Source organism: Capricornis sumatraensis, chromosome 16, assembly GCF_032405125.1.
Source record: "Capricornis sumatraensis isolate serow.1 chromosome 16, serow.2, whole genome shotgun sequence".
Taxonomy (NCBI): domain Eukaryota; kingdom Metazoa; phylum Chordata; class Mammalia; order Artiodactyla; family Bovidae; genus Capricornis; species Capricornis sumatraensis.
Genome location: NC_091084.1, coordinates 44,556,921 through 44,579,501, shown reverse-complemented (window position 1 = coordinate 44,579,501; position 22,581 = coordinate 44,556,921). Strand labels below are relative to the sequence as shown.

Below are 22,581 nucleotides of genomic sequence, written 5' to 3'. Positions count from 1 at the left end.
AAACTATGCTTTTGTAAAAAAATGTTCAGAATGTTATGTTAAATCCCCACAAGTACTGTAATAAGAATATAAATATTAATAAATCCCAAGTTGGTAAATAGGTAATTCATTAAAAGTATCACATATGAACTCATTTATAACTGAAAAGAGCCTCTCTATAATAGAACAAAGACAAGATCTAATTTTATGAAATACTGAATTACAAAACATTAAGAGCTCATTAGTGCAGGTGCATTTGGAAGCAGCAACAATAACAAACCCAAGCTTCCCCCCAACAGAATATGATTATTCAAATGAAAAGGAGTATTTTTCTAGCCCAAGGGTACCTGGCTATTCTGTAATCAGTTACTAATTGGTTTATGCTAAAATTAAGTTTAGATAAAGCCTTCTAATTTAGTTCTTCAGTTAATTCAGTTCAGTCGTTCAGGCTTGTCTGACTCTTTGCAACCCCATGAACCCAGTTAATTACAGCACATAAAATACAAATGGAAAAAAGCCTCCTAAAATAGTTTTTTCAGTTTTATCAACAGGATAAGGAACCAGGATATTATCTAACTTTAGGACTTCTGGTAACCTTGATCTCTTAATCAAAAGTCTTTTGTTCTCTGTAATGACAGTACAAAAGTAACTGAAACAAAGGAACAGAAGTAGCAAAAGACTTGTGATTTTTATGGCAAATGAATTATGTCTTATTCTTCTCATAAAGTTTCAATAATTTCCTTCCTACAAAAATGAGAATCCTTTTCTGTTATAAAAAATCCTTGTTATATGTTTTAGATAATTTAATTATGCTTATGTGTATGTGTGTGTTTCAAGCAGAGAAAAGTTTAAATGGAAGTCAAAACTCTCCTAATCTATATATGTCAGAGATAACCATTATTAAGGATTTAGTGTAAATATCCTTCTAGATTTTCACTGGAGAAGGCAATGGCACCCCAGTCTAGTACTCTTGCCTATACATACCTACATACATGTAATTTTAGGTCAAAATAGAATTATATCTACCTTATGTACCCCTCGTGGCTCAGATGGTAAAGAATCTGCCTGCAATGCAAGAGACCTGGGTTTAATCCCTGGGTTGGGAAGATCTCCTGGAGGAGGGCATGGCAACCCACTCCTGTATTCTTGCCTAAGGAATCCCCATGGACAGAGGAGCCTGGCAGGCTACAGTCCATGGAGTCACAAAGAATCAGACATGATGACTAAGCACTACCTTATATATCTTCCTGTGTGCCCACCTGGCAATATGTAACAAGTTTTTTCCTATAGGTACATATTATAGAGCTACCTCTTTTATTTTAGTAGTGGAACAGTATTCCAAAGAAGTGTTCTACCATACTTACATTAATTTATGTTCAAATGGTAAACATTTAGGATGCTTTCAACTTTTGATATTATAAACTATTATAGCTAGTTTCTTATGCTCTAAAATAAGAATTTGTTTCCAGTAGAGATGAATTATCTCCTATCTTGTTAATTTGCTTTAACAAACCACAAAGTGCTTGTTACAAGATTACATTTTTCATGTGTAACACGTGTACACCTGTGGCGGATTCATGTTGATGTATGGCAAAACCAATACAGTATTATAAAGTAAAATAAAAAAATAAAAAATAAATAAAATAAAAAGGAAGAAAAAAAAGATTACATTTTTCATTCCTGCTTTTAAGTTAGAATTTCTGAGAAAGATATTATCTGAAATGCATTTGAAAAGATAAATACACCCTGCAAAAAATGTAACAGTAGTACCCTAAGACATTAATGTGTATAAATTATAAGGAAGACCTTAGTAGACATTTCTCCAAAGAAGACACACAGATGGCCAAGAGGTACATGAAAAGATGCTCAACATCACTATTAGAGAAATGTAGATCAAAACTACTACCTCACAGAATGGCCATCATAAAAAAATCCACAAATAATAAATGGTGGACAGGATATAAAGAAAAGAGAACCCTCGTGCACTATTGGTAGGAATGTAAATTGATACAGCCACTATAGAGAACAGTATGGGGGTTCCTTAAAAAACTAAAAATTGAACTACCATATAATCCGCCTGCAATGAAGGAGACCTCAGGTCGATTCCTGGGTCAGGAAGCTACCCTGGAAAAGGGACAGGCTACCCACTCTAGTATTCATGGGCTTCCCTGGTGGCTCAGACAGTGAAGAATCTGCCTACAGTGTGGGAGACCTGGGTTTGCTCCCTGGGTTGAAGACCCCCTGGAGGACGGCATGGCAACTCACTCTTGCCTGGAGAATCCCTATGGACAGAAGAGCCAGGCAGGCTACAGTCCATGGGGTCACAGAGTCAGACACAACTGAGCGACTAAGCACAGCACACAGCACCATATAATCTAGCAATCCCAACATTTGCTGCAGCACTATTTACAATAGGGAGGATATGGAAGCAACCTAAATATCCATCAACAGATGAATAGATAAATAAGATGCGGTACATACAAACAATGGAATATCACTCAGCTATAAAAGGAACAAAATTGGGTCATTTGTACAGACAGGATGGACTCAGAGTCAGAGGGAAGTTAAGTCAGAATAAGCAACAAATATTGTATATTAATACATATATGTGGAATCTAGAAAAATGGTACAGATGAACCTATCTGCAGAGACGAAGATGTGGAGAATGGAAGCGTGGGCATGGAGTGGGGGGCTGGGGCATGGATGAATTGGGAGATGGGGACTGATGTATGTGCACTGCCATGTGTAAAACAGATAGCTAATGGGAACCTGCTGTTCCTGTTGTATAATGTAGGGAGCTGAGCTTGGTGTTCTGGGATGATTTAGAGGGGTGAGATGGAGGAGGTGGGAAGGAGGGTCAAGAGGGAGGGGATATATATATATAAACAGATAGCTGATTCACTTTGTAGTACAACACTGTAAAGCAATTATAACCCAGGAAAAAAAATGATACAATTAACACCCATATGCATAGGTTAAAAAATAGATTATGAACTGAATAATTCATTTATCATTTGGATTACCCACCATTCATTGCCCTCTATTTTAACAGTACAACTGAAAACTGGCTGAAAAGGGATGACAAAAATACAGACATTAAGTAATATACAACTGAATGTTTCAAAGATGACTTTTCACTTCAGAAAGCTTACTTATAGAACTAGTAAAATAACCTAGTATTTTTCAAGGAAAAAAAAAAGGAAGAATAAAAAAAACTCCTAATATTTACGTTGCGCATACACACGTAGTGTTTCTAACAGAAATGCTATGAATATCAGTTCTTCATATTATCAGATATGGAAGGCTTAAGAACCTGATATACTAGTAATTATTGAACTGCCTAGGGAAAAAAGTATTATTCTCAAATAAGAAGAGAAGTCTGAAAGAACTAAAAGTTACCTGTAGAGTACAGTTCATCATCCTTATTATGTAGTCAAACTGCTGATGATCTAATATTGCCCGGTTCTGCTGAACATGTAAACCCAGCTCATCAGTGAGACACTGTCTTGCTGCCTTTCCTTTAAGGGCTCTCAATGCAGCAGGAAGGGTCTGAGGACATAAGAGGCAGACATGAACAAGAGGTTTCACTGGAAAAAAAGATAACTTTAAATCATGCTAACTCATGCATATTCTGTAAACCATTTAACAGAGCTATTAGAATTAGAAAAGAAGGACAACATGGATTTATAGTGATGTTTTAAATTTAAGGCAGCATGAAAATAAACAGGACTAGTTTATGTGATACATTTAAAAAACATTAAACTTCATTAAAAAAAAACTTATCAAAACTGTGGCCACCAAAATAACTGCTGCTTCAGATTCTGAGTCAAAACCATGGATACTTGACATGTTCTTTCAATAGCTGGCCACATCTCTGTGGCAAGAATAGAAGAAAAAACTAAAATGACAAGAAACATGGGTGATTTTATTCTTTTATAGTGATTAGCAACTTAATCACTACTCAGTTTTAATTTATGACTGGAAAATTCTGCAATCCCTTCTATTTTAAAAGTATAATTAAGAAGGAAAAAACTCAGAGCAACAAATAGAAATCTCTAGGTTTACATACTAAAACTCTTCCACTTCCTCACCCACAAGAATGCCTCTTCCAGTTCACCTTTAGAGCCTGATTTACTTTACATAAAGTAGTATTAACAATAGGCTTATTTAACTTTGAAAATGTAAAATGAGAACAAAAGAGCAAATAAGAAGGAAGAAAAAAGACTAAGAGTAGGAGGTCCTAATATTGTTACAAGGGGCACAAGAAACAGTGTGAAAGTTGAAAGCAAGAGAAGCAAAAGAAAGTCCGTTTAACACTTCAATCATAAGAAAAAATGGATTCCAAAAAACTCAAAATACAGACTGGAGGGTCATTAAGTGGATAAAAATTTTGTTTCACAAGCTTTACTAGCCTCATCTAATAAATGCTCAGAACAATGACAAGTCACTAAGAAAAGGTGACATTAATATGTTTTATTAAAGAAGGCAAGAAAATGTGCTATTAAAGGCATATTTAAATGAAGAGCACAATTTTTATAATTCATTACTTATTTTAACTATATTTTTTGTAATAAATAAAATTATATTTTAAATGTTTTTAAGTCTCTTGATGAAAGTGAAAGAGGAGAGTGAAAAAGTTGGCTTAAAGCTCAACATTCAGAAAACGAAGATCATGGCATCACTTCATGGCAATTAGATGGGGAAACAGTGGAAACAGTGGCTGATTTTATTTTGGGGGGGTTTAAAAATCACTGCAGATGGTGATTACAGCCATGAAATTAAAAGACGCTTACTCCTTGGAAGGAAAGTTATGACCAACCTAGATAGCATATTAAAAAGCAGAGACATTACTTTGCCAACAAAGGTCCGTCTAGTCAAGGCTATGGTTTTTCCAGTAGTCATGTATGGATGTGAGAGTTGGACTATAAAGAAGCTGAGCACTAAAGAATTGATGCTTTTGAACTGTGGTGTTGGAAAAGACTCTTGAGAGTGTCTTGGACTGCAAGGAGATCCAACCAGTCCATCCTAAAGGAAATCAGTCCTGAGTGTTCATTAGAAGGACTGATGTTGAAGCTGAAACTCCAATACTTTGGCCACCTGATGCAAAGAAGTGACTCACTGGAAAAGACCCTGATGCTGGGAAAGACAAGGCAGGAGGAGAAGGAGATTACAGAGGATGAGATGGTTGAATGGCATCACCGACTCAATGGAGATGAGTCTGAGTAAACTCCAGGAGTTGGTGATGGACACAGTGGCCTGCAGTGCTGCGGTCCATGGGGTCGTGAAGAGCTGGACACGACTGAGTGACTGAACTGAACTGACTGAAGTTTCTAAATAATATGCCAAAATAGAATTTAATGAACAATGTTTAAAAGTTTCAGGGGGGGGAAATGACTATCAATATTTTGGGCTTGGCTAAGATTTTAAACATTAGACACTATTCATTTAAAATGATAAAAACAATGAAAGAATACTTTATAAAGAAAAGGGATGGAAATAGAGGAGAGGTCAGTTGGCAAGCTAAATACAGAAATCTGAAAGGGACATGATTAATGTTTACTTGGGAATGACGGCATTTTATTACCTTTTCAGTCTCCAGCGTTTTATTTTCAAATATGAATGAAATGCAGTTTCTAACAACTTCCAATCTCTGCGCACTGTTGAAAACTGTTGTCACTTTATCCATTATTGAAACTATTAGAGGAATATAACACAAATTAAATTCCTTTGGCAATAATAAAAGCAAGGGGAATATTACTATTTACAGTTTATATGACTCTGTTCACATGACAAACACTTAAGCCTTTATTTCCCCCTTGTTACATGACACTGAAGGTCACTTTGATTACATTTCTACGTTGTGAAGTGACAGGCTAGTCAATAGCTTATTGAGGATAATTTCACAGGATAGATCCTAGTACTGTACTTAACTCTTACACAAATTAATTCACGTTGCACAGTAAAATTTTATTAAGCAAAGATAAACATCACTTTTTTTAACCGTTAGTTGTAAACAGACAAGAAATGTGTCAGGTACAAGATCATGACCAACACAGCTAACGCTCATATATAAGAGGACTGACTACTAACAGGAAAAGAAGCTGATATTTCTAACATATTACCAAAGAAAGACCACATACCACAAAAAACTAGGTTCTAAAAATCTGAGTATAGGTGACCTGAAGAAGCACTGCACACAAACAAAAGTGATCATGGCCGAAGAACTGCTTTATAAATTTGAGAGAGTCTCTTTTCGGTTCTGTGAACTTAGTACCTGTCAACTTTACAAGATTGGATAATTCTAGTGTACTACATAAGCTAAAATTACTTAAAACAAATGTAACTTATTAAAAGAATACTAGAAGATATAAATTAAATCAGTATTCATGAAATAAAAAGTATAATTTCACAAAGAACTACACAATATCATTTGTACAAATCAGGTAGTAGCTATAATTCTTAAGCCTTATATTTTATGATTGCTCTTACCTAACAAGAAAAACCATAATACCATACTCTTGGCCTTCCTTTCATTTCATCAATATGAAATTTTATATTCTTAAAACAATTTTTAAACTTAAAAATTCTGAATTATGAGCTTACACAGAGTTACAAATTAGTACAGAGAAGATCCATGTACTTCACACCCAACTTCCCCAAATGGTGGTATCATACCTAACTATAGTGCTTTATCAGAATCAGGAAATCAATCTTACTTGGTTTTTACTAGTTCTCTCGAAATCATTTAAAATTATGTAACAGTAATGACCATGATGGTAAAATAGATTATTTTATAGAACTTTCTCTGTCTGAAATGTGCATTCTTTATTTTGTACTCTGGAACTTCCCACATGTGGAGGTCTGTGGCATAGACAGAAACTGAAATTGATCTATATTTAGAGTAGAAAATGTCTTAGTCTCCAAGTAAGACCACTTACTTTAGAGAGAAACATCTTTAACCTATTTTTATAAATTTTTAATTCTAAAATTTCTTTCACAGCATTTTAAAGTTTCTTTAGGATGAACCATTAAAAATTCCACCTTTTTAAATAATGAATCTGTTTACCATCTGGAAATTATTACTTTCCTTTGGAGACTATGACTTAGTTTATTCCCAGGAGAAAGTTCTTCACTTAAGAGTTTGATATATCAGGGATTGGCCAAATCCTCAGCTGCAGCATTCTAATACTAGCTTTCTAACAGCTGATAACAACTCTGGTTTATGGGTATTCGACTTTTCAGGTCTTCCTTCTTAAGGTTTTGGCTTTCAAATGCTATTTTTAGCAGTTTATCATCACTCTGGCACCTTTGAGGAATAGCTGGAAAGTAATTAACTTCTCAAAATGTGAATGGTTCTTAAAGTGACATAGCAATTCTACACTCATATTAAATGGGTATCATGTAAGATGAAACATTCATACTTTAAAAATTTTAATGCAATGAAAATCCTGATTCTGATCAATTTAAATGAATCAGAAAGTTGGACAGAGGTCCCTGCATTCATCCTTCACTCATTCATTCATCATTCTTTCATCTGTTTGTTCATTCATTCATTTTGGTTTTATAGGCAATCCATGCAGGGACAAATACTGAGTCATATGTATTTCTCTCACTGACTACAATGAGAGATTCCATATGCATATAAAACATTTGATGTTGACTGAAAATGAAGAGATTATACAAAAATAATACTGAGACAAGGCTACAGTTCAAGCAGATAAAAATTTAAACCAACTTCATGTGTGTATTTAAAGAAAGTATTCAACTGAGTTATGAATATTAAACTTACAAAATGAAACCCTTCAAAAAGTAATTACCCTAACACACTGGCTTCTCTATTTTCTTCTCCATGTGAAAGTATGAACAACACTTAAGTATAAGCTGGTAATATGTAGGGAAATTACAGCAAATTAGCATTATTAAGTAAATAATAAGTAATATTCACATTACTATATAATGTCCCTGACCAGGGATCAAAGCTGAGTCCCCTGCATTGGGAGCATGAAGTCTTAGCCACTGGGTCACCAGGGAAGTCCCTGTGTCTTATATCTTGATTAAAAGTTTATCTTTAAAACAAACAAATGGATAAATACATACCAACAGGTGGACCTGCAGGCACAACACATTTCTTTTCCACTCTTGAAGCAGGAGGTGCATTCTGATTCTTAGCAAGATTTTCCTGTATTAATTCCTGTACCCGAGTTTCATTAATTTTGGGGAAAGGAAGAATATGAACTCGCAAGTGGGATCCTTCTGTTGGACGTGGAACTTTCTGAAATGCCATATGAGGGTTTGGATTCTCCTGCAACATTAAACATAGGTAAGATTATTCAAAAGTTAAAATAACAATGGCAGATCGTTGGCCAGAGGGACAGAAACTGAAATCAGACAGATGAGAGATTGTATACACATTCAGATATATGCCATAAAATACAGAGTCCTGGAATACATGAGCTACCAGCAGCACCTGATACAGCTGTCTGATCACTCTTTTCCTCTTCAACACACACTTTCTTCACTTGGTTTGTAAATTTCTTGCTACATCTTTGTCTATTTTTTATCTCCCTAATCTCTTAACTATGTGACTACCCCAGGGCTCAGACCACAGGCCTCTTTTCTATTTACATTTACTTCCTTGGTGATAACCTGCAGTCTCATATTTTTAACTACAAGAACACCAATGATTCACAAATTTTGGTTTCCAAATAAGTGTCCTCCTGAACTCCATATCCATATATTCAACAATCTGCAAATACTGTTTCCACTTGGATTTAAAATAACATCTTGAATATATGTTCAAAACGAACATTTAGTATTCACCTCCCTCAAAATTGCTATCTGCAGTCTTCCTCTCTTCAGTACATGGCATATTTATATCTTCCAATCACTTCAGTGAAAAACTTAACAGTAATCATTAATGCCTTTCTCTAATACCCCATTATCCATTCCTGTGCAAACCTTTAACTTGTGTCTTTAAACTATGTCTATAACCTGACCACTTTTCAGCATACCTTGGTTTAAGTCAGCATCTCTTTCATATTGCTACAGAACAGTCTCCTAACCTGTCTCTCTGTTCTACCCTTGCTCCCACTCTCACTCTATTTTTAACACTGCAGACAGAGTGATCTAGCTAAAGCATGTCCAATTATTATCTACTTGTTCATAATGAGTGGGACAAGATGTTGAACACATATCAGGACTGTATTAGTTAAATTAATTGTGTCAGCTAATATTTTCATAGACCCTTGGAGTTGCCATGGAGTTTTATCCAGCCACTACTTATGTAGAATTATATTTCAAATACTATAGGCAGAGTGGAATCCATACTTTTTACAAAGTTCCATATGAAAGGCTGCTGTACAATCATTCTTAGGCCAACTCTTGCATTTACCATTCGGTGAAACCAGAACATTTCTTTTTCCTTCTGAACCTGCATTATTTATGTTGTACATTAAGCTCCATATTGCCCTACATATTTTCTGGACAGTTAAAATGGCCAACCAGCATCATCTACCAGAGCTGCTCCCCACAATTCTTTCTGATTATTTGGCCCAGACCCAGATAAAGGAAACGCAGGATCATAGTAGAAGATAAAGGGAGTATATGTCAGTAACAGAGTGGAAATAATACTCCTTTAAGTGTCAGAAAGCCTGGGTTCTAGTTTTTGCTCTACTCATTATGTGACACTGGATAAACAACTTTGCCTAAGTCTATAAAGGCATGCCTTATTTTCTTGCACTTCACTTTACTGAGCTTCATCAGTTCAGTTCAGTTGCTTAGTCGTGTCTGACTCTTTGCGACCCCATGGACTACAGCACGCCAGGCTTCCCTGTCCGTCACCAACTCCCAAAGTTTACTCAAGCTCATGTCCATTGAGCCATCCAACCATCTCATCCTCTGTCGTCCCCTTCTCCTCCCGCCTTCAATCTTTCCCAGCATCAGGGTCTTTTCAAATGAGTCAGTTCTTTGCATCAGGTGGCCAAAATAGTGAAGTTTCAGCTTCAGCAGCTGAGCTTCATAGTTACTACTTTTTTCACAGACTGAAGGTTTGTGACAACTCTATGTCAAACAAGTCTATTAGCACCATTTTTTCCCAACAGCATTTGTTTACTTTGTGTTTCTGTGTCATGTTTTGGTAATTCTCATAATATTTCAAACTTTTTCATTATTATATTTGTTAAGGTGATCTGTGGTCAGGGATCTTTGCTGTTATTACTGCAAAAAGATTATGACTTACTGAAGGCTCACATGATGGTTAGCATTTATTTTTTTAACAAAAATAGTATTTTTAAATTAAGGCACATACATTGTTTCTTTTAGATACAAATACTATTCACACAACAGACTACAGTATAGTGTAAACACAACTTTTATACACACTGGGAAACCAAAAAATTCACATGACTCACTTTATTGTGATACTTGCTTTTCTTCAACTCACAATATTTCCAAGTGTCTATACTTACACTTCTCTTAAAAGATTCCTGAGATGGTGAAATCAGATCAAAAACTTGTTCCTGCCAAACAAGCCCTCATATACACTTTGTATTCCCCCTAATATATAAAGATATATTAGCAAAGACAGAAAAAAATAAGTAAATTCCTAAGCCAACTTCACAATCACTACTATCTAAACTATATGCTGAAGAAACTGTTCTAAAATTACACCAGATTAACACCAATATCACTGGTCTGGAGTTTCTGAAACTGCCCTTTCCAAAAGCAGTATGTTTGTTCTCTGTTCTTTAAACACTATATCTAAGATATTTTATCTTCTCAAAAATTATAAATATACATTTTCTAAAACTCATTGGACAGATAATTCTTTCATGCTGGGGAGGTAATTCATGTGAATTTTGAATTTTGAGTCATTTAAAGTATATTTGTCACTACTTCTGTTTTTATATATGCTTATTTTCTTTATAATAAAATTAAAACTAAATATATTTCCTATGATATAAATAATATTTATTAAAGTGAATTTTAAAACATGGAAAAATAAAAGTAGAAAAGAAATTTTCTTAGTGATAATAATATCTTTTCTAGCACATTTTATCTCTCTCACTACATATTCTTCTATCTTATTTCAAAAATAACTTAGAGTGGTTTACAAAAATAAAGATACACATATTGATTGCTTCTAGTCAAATATTTGGTAATGTTACAGGTTCATTCTAAACTGCATAAGCAAGACTGAAGATCTAAAAATAGTCAAGGGAATTCTGAAGAAGAGTAAATGGAGAAGTCAAACTCTCCAGATTATAAAACTTATATTAACCTTTAATAATTAATACAGTATGGTAAATAGTATCACTGAGGGTTAGAGGGCTAATGAAATCAAGAAGCCCAGAAACAGGACTATGAGTGAAAATGTGATAGGGATGGGAGGCACTATAATTCAGAAGGAAAAGTTAAAACAGCTCAATGAAAGAGGGTAATACAACAAAGCATTTTTAGCTCATGGTCTCTGATGTCAGACTGCCTAGATTAAACCCTAGCTTAGCCACTCACTAGTAGTGTGACCTAGTATACTATCAATTCTCTTACTACTTGTGTTTTAGTTTCCTCATCTGTAAGGAAGATAATAATACAATACCTACTTCATAAGGTTCTTGTGAGAGTGGAACAAATTATTATAGGAAAGCTTTATAACACACACACACATATTTCCCCTGAATAAATCTAAAGCTCTTTTCCAAAAGTCTAGAGTATATTCATCTGAAAAACGTTCAGTCACTGCATATTCTATGGCATGACACCAAGCTTCTAAAACTAAAACCCCACTTCTTTTTCCATCATATCATCCATCTATTCCCATATATTCCCATCATATCACCAGCTACTTATATTTTAACAACAACAGTATTCAATAAAGGTTTAAATAAAAAATCGCTTATTAGAGAGAAGATACAGCTATTCGTCACTAATAGTTTTTCTTCTCAGGACCAAATCCATACACAATTTAGAATAAGCATCCAAAACAAATATCACTTTAAAACAAAGTTCATATTCTTTAGTTGTACAGATAGTCTTCATAAAATTCAAATTTTGGGTTAAAGTTACTGAAAAATAATATATTTAACTGTATTTAGAAAATTCAAGAAAGGCTCATGCCCCAAGATCTAGTATTGAACACAATTTGGTTTTCTGGCTGCCGTATCTGTACACTGCTGCCCTCTAACGGGCAGTATGGTAATTATAAAGGACCACATTCACCAACTCGCACCCAACTTGGTCATATAATGACTTCAGAGAAGACAGCAGAAATGAGATACATTTTAAGGCTGGTTGAACTCTGTATGTTCTTGGAAACATGTGATCTTATTTATAACTCCAAATGAATTTAGAACAATCCCTTGAAGACTACTGAGCTCATTAAAAACTGCATACCAATTTCATTGTTTAATCACCATGTTGAAATAAGAAAATGAATTATTTTCCAGTAGAACAAAGAAACAGCCAAATGGTCATCTTTGATTTTCGAGAAGTGCAAATATAAAGTAATAACTAAGGATTTAGACAACTACATACTTAAGGTGAACATAATTCAGTTCAAAGCAACAAGCTGGCAAAATGTACTATCATTTAGAGGAAATTTTAAAGTTGGATAATGATTTTCAAGAAGTGAGCTCTGTAATCCTGCTTTTAGAGAATACTCTATTAATGGGAAGTACAATGATTTTCTCAGACTTGAAAAACTGACATATAAACCATCTGGTTTGGAAACACGGATTTTTCTTTTGGCAAACTAAATGAGAATATGCCTAAGGCTTACAGAAAACAAGGCTGAGAAAGCATTTCAAATAAAAGCAAAACAAAACAAAAAGGTCCAAACTCTACTGGAAATTCAAAGTAGGCACATTGGGGAAAAAAAACTTCTTCCACACTGGTCTCAACAATGAATGATAAATCAATGTGTCTCTATCAGAGGCTACCAAGTTTCCCATTAGTTTACGTATTTAATAATTATTTAATGTGCACCAATCATATCTAGAGCTGTTATACAAATTCTTAAAAATCCATTCAAATACAGTCAAAACAAAACTATCATTGGACTGAATTGTTAAACACTGACAAAATGGACTTTTTGGACTTGCCTGACTGTGAACTCATTTGCTAGAATGAAACATCCTCAATTTTCCATCTCACAGGCCTTTCAATGATCACCTAAGAGAATTAATATCTCATCCTTAATACAAAGAAATCTGGTGTATGACTTTAATATTTGAAGTGCTGGCTGCCCTAATTCAAGGTTTATTGACCTTGACACTATCGATATTTTGAGGTAGATAATTCTTGTTTGGCAGTGAGGGGTGGAGAAAAGCGGGTGTCTTGTATATTGTAAAATGTTCAGAAGCATCGTTGGCTTCTAATTAACTATATGCCAGTAGTATACTCTCTGGTTTTGACTACCAAAAAATGTCTCCAGACACTGCCAAATTTCTAGGGAAACAGTTTGCCCCTGTTAGAACAACTGCTCTATTTATGACTCTAGAATGGAGGCTGCATGTTCTAAGACATGTATCCTTTTTACAAATACCAAAAGAGCACAAGTGACTAGCTAAGAGACCTAATACTCTCACACAGCTGCTGGCATGCAAATTAAGGCCATAAAAGATAAAACTAAAAACCTATTAAAATGGCTAAAATTAAAACAACTGAGTACACCAAGCGTTGGTGAAGATGCGAGGCAAACAGAACTCTCATATATTACTGCTGGGAATGCAAAATTGTATAGATTCTTAAGAAAACAGTCTGGAAGTTTTTTATAGAGTTATGATCTTGTTACGACTTTTCTAGCAATCTATTCCTAGTTACTCACTCAAAAGAAATAAATATGTTCACATAAAAACCTGTCAGATTGATTATATTCTTTGCAGCCAAAGATGGAGAAACTCTATACTGTCAGCAAAAACAAGATCTGGGGCTAACTGTGTCTCAGATCATGAGCTCCTTACTGAAAACTTCAGACTTAAAGAAAGTAGGGAAAGCACTAGACCATTCAGGTATGACCCAAATAAAATCCCTTATGATCTTACAGTGGAGGTGACAAATCGATTCAAGGGATTATATCTCGTAGACAGACTGCCTGAAGAACTATGGACAGAAGTTCATAACACTGTATAGGAGGTTGTGACCAAAACCACCCCAAAGAAAAAGAAATCCAAGAACGCAAAATGGTTGTCTGAGGAAACTTTACAAATAGCTGAGAAAAGAAGAGATGTGAAAAGTAAAGGAGAAAGGGAAAGATATAAGCAACTGAATGCAGAGTTCCAAAGAATAACAAGGAGAGGTAAGAGAGCTTTCTTAAATGAACAATGCAAAGAAATAGAGGAAAATGATAGAATGGGAAAGACTAGAGATCTCCTCAAGGAAACTGGAGATACCAAGGGAACATTTCATGCAAAAGATGGGCACAATAAAGGACAGAAATGGCAAGCACCTAACAGAAGTAGGAAAGATTAAGGAGAGGTGGCAAGAATACACAGAAGAACTGTACAAAAAAAGTCTTAAACTGCCCAGGAGAAACACAATGATGTGGTCACTCTCTAGATCTAGAGTCGGGGTTGAAGTCAAGTGGGCCTTATGAAGCATTATTAAGAACAAAGTTGGTGAAGGTGATGGAATTCCAGCTGAGCTATTTCAAATCCTAAAAGATGCTGCTGTAAAAGTGCTGCACTCAATATGCCAGCAAATTTGGAAAACCCAGCAGTGGCCACAGGACCGGAAAAGATCAATTTTCAATCCAATCCCAAAGAAAGGCAATGCCAAAGAATGTTAAAACTACCACAGGATTGCATTCATTTCACAGCTAGCAAGGTCATGCTCAAAATCTTTCAAGCTAGGCTTCAACAGTATGTGAACTGAGAACTTCCAGAAGTACAAGCTGGATTTAGAAAAGGCAGAGGAACCAGAGATCAAATCACCAACATCAGCTGGATCATAGAAAAAGGAAGAGAATTCCAGAAAAATATCTACTTCTGCTTCATTGACTATGCTAAAGCCTTTGACTCATAGACCACAACAAATTGCGGAAAATTCTTAAAGAGGTAGAATAGCAGACCACCTTACCTGCTTCCTGAGAAAGCAGGTATGCAGGTCATACCTGTATGCAGGTCAAAAAGCAAGTTAGAACAGGATATGGAACAATGGAGTGGTTCAAAATTGAGAGAGAAGTAAGTCAAGACTGTGTATTATCACCCTGCTTATTTAACTTATATGTAGAGTACATCATGCAAAAAGCCAGGCATGATGACACACAAGCTGGAATCAAAATTGCCAGGAGAAATATCAACAATTTCAGATATGCAGATGATATCACCCTAATGGCAGAAAGCAAAGAGGAACTAAAGAGCATATTGATGAGGCTCAAAGAGAAGACTGAAAAAGCTGGCTTAAAACCAACATTCAAAAACTATGATCATGGCATCTGGTCCCATCACTTTATGGCAACTAGAAGGGGAAAAGTGGAAACAGTGGCAGATTTTATTTGCTTGGGCTCCAGAATCACTGCAGATGGTGACTGCAGCCATGAAATTAAAATACGCCTGCTCCTTGGATGAAAAGCTATGACAAACTAGACAGCATATTAAAAAGCAAAGACATCACTTTGCTAACAATAGTCTGGGAGTCAAGGGTAAGATTTTTCCAGTAGTCATGTATAGATGTGAGAGTTGTACCATAAAGAAGGGTGAACAAAGGATGCTTTTGAACTGTGGTTCTGGAGAAGACTCTTGAGAGTTCTTTGGACAGCATGGAGACCAAATCAGTCAATCCTAAAGGAAATCAACTCTGAATAGTCATTGGAAGGACTGATGCTGAAGCTCCAATAATTTGAAGTCCAATACTTTGGCCACCTGATGCAAAGAGCTGACTGACTGATAAAGACCCTGATGCTGGGAAAGATTGAGGGTAGGAGGAGAAGGGAGTGACAGAGGATAAGTTGGTTGGATAGCATCACTGACTCAATGGACATGAGTTTGAACAAACTCTGGGAGATACTGAAGGACAGGAAAGCCTGGCATGCTACAGTCCATGGGGTTGCAAATAGCTGGACATGGCTTAGTGATTGAACAACAAAAATCTTTGAACATGTTTAGGGTGGTTTTACTCACAACTGCCAAAATTTTCCTTCATTTGCTTAACAGATAAATAAAACTTTGATTAGCCATACAATGGAATAGTGCTCAACAATAAAAGGGACTAACTGATTCATGCAGTGACAGGAATGAGTGTGAAATGCCTTATGCAAAGAGAAACCAAACTCAGATAACTACATAATGACACTATGAAAAAGGCAAAAACTAACTACAGAGACAGAAAACAGATCAGTTGTCAAGAGTCTGAAGTGAGACAAGGATGTGACTGTATCGGAGTATTAACAAAATCTGGGGGAAGACAGAAATGTTTGATGCCCTTAGTGTTGTGGTGATTGCATCACTAGATTCATTTGTCACAATCTACCTACTGTACTTTAAAAATGGTAATTTTTATATATGTAAATTATATCACAGTAGATCTGATTTAAAAATGAACAAACTAAATAGGATGGAAGAAGGAATTTGATTTTTATGCTTTGGGTTGAGGGCCTCATTTTATCATGACAATCTAAGTGGTTATGTTTTAACTTTAAGATGAAAGATGATTGCAATATTTTACTTCTTTCCTATAAAAACAACAAGAAATCCCTTTATTCACCATTGGCAAAGAGTACAAATATCATCAGTTTAGATGAAATGTGCCTAGTGGTGAAATTTACTTTCTGCAGAAATGTAAAGGAAACAGACCTAATTGATTTAGAATGGCTATTCCTGCATTTGGGCTTTCTTTTCTCATTAGAATTTTCAAACTTATTTGTTTCAGTGCTGGGCAATGGAATATCTATTAAACACAAATAGCTATCTCATATTATAAGAAAGTCCAAGTCCTCTCATTTTTCATTTAATTTTTAAGAAAACAGACAAGTTACACAATCTAGCAAATGATTATGTACTACCACAGATGCAAAACAAATGAGAAAAACTGCACTATGTAAAACAGCAAAACACATGCCCAGTTGATTTCCTGATGCCTTGGAATCGATGCTTATAAAGTTCTTGTTCTGGATTATTTTAATATTCTCATTTTGCATTCAGCTAGTTGATTATTATAAATGTATACTAAGACTCATAGAGAAAGAGCAGTGCAGGAGTTAAATATGCTGTCAGCAAAGATGACAAATATGCAGACATCAAAGATTCTTAAAACCAAAATAAGCAGTCACAGTATTATCAACTGGGCATGGAAAGAAAAACTGTACCAGTATATGGCCAATGAAAATGTTCACGGTATAACTTTGGAACACTTACACATTTGTCTCTAATGGATTTATTTATTTTCCTTCTTTATTCCACCTCCTCTTTCACCTCCCAAACTCATCAGAAACTTTTAATTATTTAGGAAGCTCCAGAAAGTTAAAAGAGCAGCTAAATCCAGCAATTCATCCTACTCACATCTACTCACATTCCTGCTCTCTGAATAGCACAATAAAGGAGTGGTGATAAGAAAGTGAACAATTAAGGTTCGTATCTGAGGTACTTCAAAGCGAAGTAAAAGAGAGAGGCTAGATACACATACCAGACTTCAGTGCTATAAAGTATTTACAAACAACTGAGTGGAATAACCAGGTTTCAATTCTAACCCAATAATAAGGAAACAGTCAAATTATATGGTTGGCTTTTGCTTACCAAAAGGGAATTTTAGAAGTGTGATGATTTAAAAAAAAAATGACTAGTTAAAAATAGAACCATCTGGATTATTTTCCTTGCATTGAGACCATCCTTTCTCCCTCCCCTCAGCTTCCTGTACAATCCAAGAAAGTAATTTTACCATCGTGACTGCTTTTTAACTTTAAGTATTTATTTTAGGAATGTTAGGACCATCAAGAACTTTAGAATCACAGAACTAAAAGGAATCTCATAAAGTCTGCTGACAGTCCACCGGGATATTCTCAAATATTCATTCATCATATACGTGTATCCTCTTCTCAAGGATATTAGTGGAATCTTGTACCTAGAAAATGCCTGGAACTAGTACGTGCCTGGAGAAGGCAATGGCACCCCACTCCAGTACTCTTGCCTGGAAACTCCCATGGATTGGAGGAGCCTGGTAGGCTGCAGTCCATGGGGTTGCTAAGAGTCAGACACGATTGATCAACTTCACTTTCACTTTTCACTTTCATGCATTGGAGAAGGCAATGGCAACCCACTGCAGTGTTCTTGCCTGGAGAATCCCAGGGACAGGGGAGCCTGATGGGCTGCCGTCTATAGGGTCGCACAGAGTCAGACACGACTGAAGCGACTTAGCAGCAGCAGCAGCAGCAGCAGCAGCAGTGAGCAAAGAAAAATACTTTCTAATCTTCAATTTCCTAATGTATCGATTTCTGCCCTATCTATCTCAAAGGGCTATTTACAAGATGAAATGAGAAAATACATTAAAGAGCTTTATAAAGAAAAAAGTATAAAGTCAACCATTGGAAGTACCACTATTTGTCCAACTGGAGATGAGTCAGCCTAGTGAGAGTGAAAGAACATAGTCTTAGGTATTATAGAGATGAAAATTCCTGAATTTAAAAAATCTGGATTCAATCACTTAATAACCATTTAATAACCACAGGATCATGAATCAATTATTCCCAGTAAAATGGGGATAATGACACCTATCTTACATTGTAAAGATTAGAGATAATGTATGTAAAGTGCTTAATCCCATACCTGGCACGATATGCTAAACACTCAATATTTATTTTAATTACAATACGTCAACATAATTTTCTCACGTGATCACCCTATACATTAGTTCTATAAAGTTACCATAAATGGCAAAGATGAGCATAGAACACAAGTTTTCCTTCTGATAGAACTTGTTTTTAAGTTTTAGCATATTGAACAAGAAACAGTTTTATCACATTGGACACAATTATAAATGTGCAATTTAGGATATCAGTCCAAGGGATAAGTTTTAAAATAACTTCAGAAATAAAATTCATAAATAACTGAATAATCATGAAACAGAGAAACACAGTTTAGTATCCTGCTTTTATCCAACTGGTTCTTAGATTTTGAAAGGATGTTACAACCCACAGATTAATGATGACCCGACAACCAAAAAGACCCACCTATTCAAATATGAAGTTAATTAAGCAATACCACACGCTAGTAAAGTAATGCTTAAAATTCTCCAAGCCAGGCTTCAGCAATATGTGAACCGTGAACTTCCAGATGTTTAAGCTGGTTTTCGAAAAGGCAGAGGAACCAGAGATCAAATTGCCAACATCCCCTGGATCATCGAAAAAGCAAGAGAGTTCCAGAAAAACATCTATTTCTGCTTTATTGACGATGCCAAAGCCTTTGACTGTGTGGATCACAATAAACTGTGGAAAATTCTGAAGGAGATGGGAATACCTGACCACCTGAACTGCCTCTTGAGAAATCTGTATGCAGGTCAGGAAGCAACAGTTAGAACTGGACATGGAACAACAGACTGGTTCCAAATAGGAAAAGGAATACATCAAGGCTGTATACTGTCACCCTGCTTATTTAACTTTTTTTTTTTTTTTTTTGCTTATTTAACTTATATGCAGAGTACATCATGAGAAACTCTGGGCTGGAGGAAGCACAAGCTGGAATCAAGATTGCTGGGAGAAATATCAATAACCTCAGATATGCAGATGACACCACCCTTATGGCAGAACGTGAAGAAGAACTAAAGAGCCTCTTGATGACAGTGAAAGAGGAGAATGAAAAAGTTGGCTTAAAGCTCAATATTCGGAAAACGAAGATTATGGCAACTGGTCCCATCACTTCATGGGAAATAGATGGGAAAACAGTGGAAACACTGGCTGACTTTATTTTTCTGGGCTCCAAAACCACTGCAGATGGTGATTGCAGCCATGAAATTAAAAGACGCTTACTCCTTGGAAGGAAAGTTATGACCAACCTCGACAGCATATTCAAAAGCAGAGACATTACTTTGCCAACAAAGGTCCGTCTAGTCAAGGCTATGGTTTTTCCAGTAGTCATGTATGGATGTGAGAGTTGGACTATAAACAAAGCTGAGCACTAAAGAATTGATGCTTTGGAACTGTGGTGTTGGAGAAGACTCTTGAGAGTCTCTTGGACTGCAAGGAGATCCAACCAGTCCATCCTAAAGGAGATCAGTCCTGGGTGTTCACTGGAAGGACTGATGTTGAAGCTGAAACTCCAATACTCTGGCCACCTGATGCGAAGAGCTGACTCCTTGGAAAAGACCCTGATGCTGGGAAAGATTGAGGGCAGGAGGAGAAGGGGATGACAGAGGATGAGATAGTTGGATGGCATCACTGACTCGATGGACATGGGTTTGGGTGGACTCGGAGTTGGTGAGGGACAGGGAGGCCTGGCATGCTGTGGTTCATGGGGCCACAGAGTTGGACACGACTGAGCAACAGAACTGAACTGAAGAGATACTAGGATACTGACCCCAAATCCTTCTTAACTATATTTTCTTTAAGATACACCTCCCCTCAACTTTACACTGGAAGACAATACTTCTCACTTATTTTCCTTTTTTTTAGTAAAAAGATTTAACTCTGAAAATCTTCGCATGCAGGAGAAATAACTAGTAATCATTAGCCAATATCCACTTTTCTATGTGCCTCTTAAGTTCTCTTCTCTCCTGGTATCCAAATACAGACTTTAACACATTCTAATCTTTAACTTACTGCATTTCTTCATCAGGGAATACTTTCACCCTTGAGTTTGTATAGCACCTGACAGTTTTCCTTCTTTAAGCTTTTCACTAGTGTATATTCAAAGCAATGCACTTCAAAGTTTTTCACGATACAATGGACAGTCACTGAACGAAGCTAAAGCAGAATACATCGGTCAAACCTGTCTCAGGTAGTTCTGGTCTCCATGAGTCTAATCTTTACATCTCAAAAATATTCAATATGCTCTTAAGAAGAAGAGACCAAAATGAAAATCACAATGAAGGCAAGTGATAAACTGGAAAACTGGGACTAATATGCTTTCATAACACATCAATTGACAGGAAAATCACTTTGAAAAATGAGGTCTATTTTGATGTACAGTACCAACTTTAATATTTTGGAACTCATAGTCTCAAGGGTTTTAAATCAGATCAAAAAAGATCATTACTAGGAATATGAAGCTTTTGAATTTTTCAAAGAAAATACTTTATTAATACTTTTAAAATTAATGACTGTCTAAATAAATATACTTACGTACATTTTTAAATAGTTGCTCAGCAAGTTCTCTGACATGCTTTATCATCTTCATTGGGTTATTTTCTTCAACTTTAATTCGCTCTACTTCAAAAGCTACCACCTTGGAAAAAGAATCAAATGATAAAGCATCAACTCTAAAATATGCTGAATTAGCAAACCATGTGATGATTTCATACAATTTGCAAACTAAAAGCATACAATATGCATATTATTATTAAAACAAAGTATTTTATATTTTTACTGGGTTTCAGTTCTATTCTAGAGTTAATCAAGTCCTTGGATGTTCTGGTGGTCTCTCTCTCTGATGATTCATGGTCCTGTTTTTTCTTGGGAAAGTCATTATTTTTGGAACTCAATGAGTTTCTGTCATTCCCTAGGCCTCACTCAAAGAATTCTCTCACTCAGAGAATTTCAGACAGTCAGAAAGTCTCCAAACATTTTCCTAACTCACAAAACAGGAACTAAATGTTCAAATTGGGTCACTCTAGTCCTACTTCTGCTAACAGCGTGATTTGAAACAAGTCACTAAGACTCCTGAGCTGCAATTTTTTCATCTCTAAAATAAGATTAAGAACAAGATGACCTTAAGGCTCCTTCTAGTTCTCAAATTATAGAACCTCTGATCCATTTCCTTACCAACTAATTTACTGGAAGAACCATGTTATTGTGTTCACTTGGAGTGGAGCAAAGAGTACTGACAGGAAAAAATGAGGTATGAGGAGGAAGTAAATAGATGGATTTTTTTTAAGGGTATAATATAGGGATTTTCATTCATGCAACTAATAGATTCACGGGAGCAGACAGACATATAAAACTATGACTCCACCTGTTGTAGGCCAGCATTCAGAAGGATTGCCAAACAAAGTCAAATGCTTCTTCCCTTCTAACAGGTCTATTTGATGGGTGTCTGTGGATAAGACAATAGACAGTGCTCAAAACTGCTCAAACCTCCATAAGCCTTGTGTGTGCCAGGCTGCCCTCAGCCAAATGAAAACAAGGCAAGAGCAAATGCAGTTGGCCAAAGAGAGTAGAAGAAGAAATTACTTAGGTCTGAGGTCTCATCTCTTTTGGGCCCTTGACAGAAGTATATATATGAGTAACTGGCTTTCAAGTAATAACATCAATAAGACATTAAAAATCATCACTGTAGACTGAACACAGAAGTAGATGAACACTAAGCGGAAACTAACAGAAATTAGTCTACTAGGAGTCTTGAACAGATCCTTGCAGTATTATTATTTTCAATCTGAAGAACATATATATATATATATATACACACACATATATATATGCATCTGTTGTGTATATAAATGTACATAATAAAAGATAAGTTATAT

At 35.7% G+C, this 22,581-nt stretch overlaps 1 protein-coding gene across 3 annotated transcripts in view; it reads right to left on the bottom strand.

The window, feature by feature from the left end:
- Positions 1–22,581, bottom strand: part of SBF2 (SET binding factor 2) — a 499,999-nt gene that overhangs the window by 190,584 nt on the left and 286,834 nt on the right. For all 3 annotated transcript variants that reach the window (XM_068989002.1, XM_068989003.1, XM_068989004.1), the window contains 4 exons: positions 21,246–21,344; positions 8,077–8,281; positions 5,564–5,673; positions 3,379–3,528 (listed from right to left, as the gene is read on the bottom strand). In XM_068989002.1, coding sequence (XP_068845103.1) covers positions 3,379–3,528; positions 5,564–5,673; positions 8,077–8,281; positions 21,246–21,344 — 564 coding nt within the window. The remainder of the gene's footprint in view (positions 1–3,378; positions 3,529–5,563; positions 5,674–8,076; positions 8,282–21,245; positions 21,345–22,581) is intronic.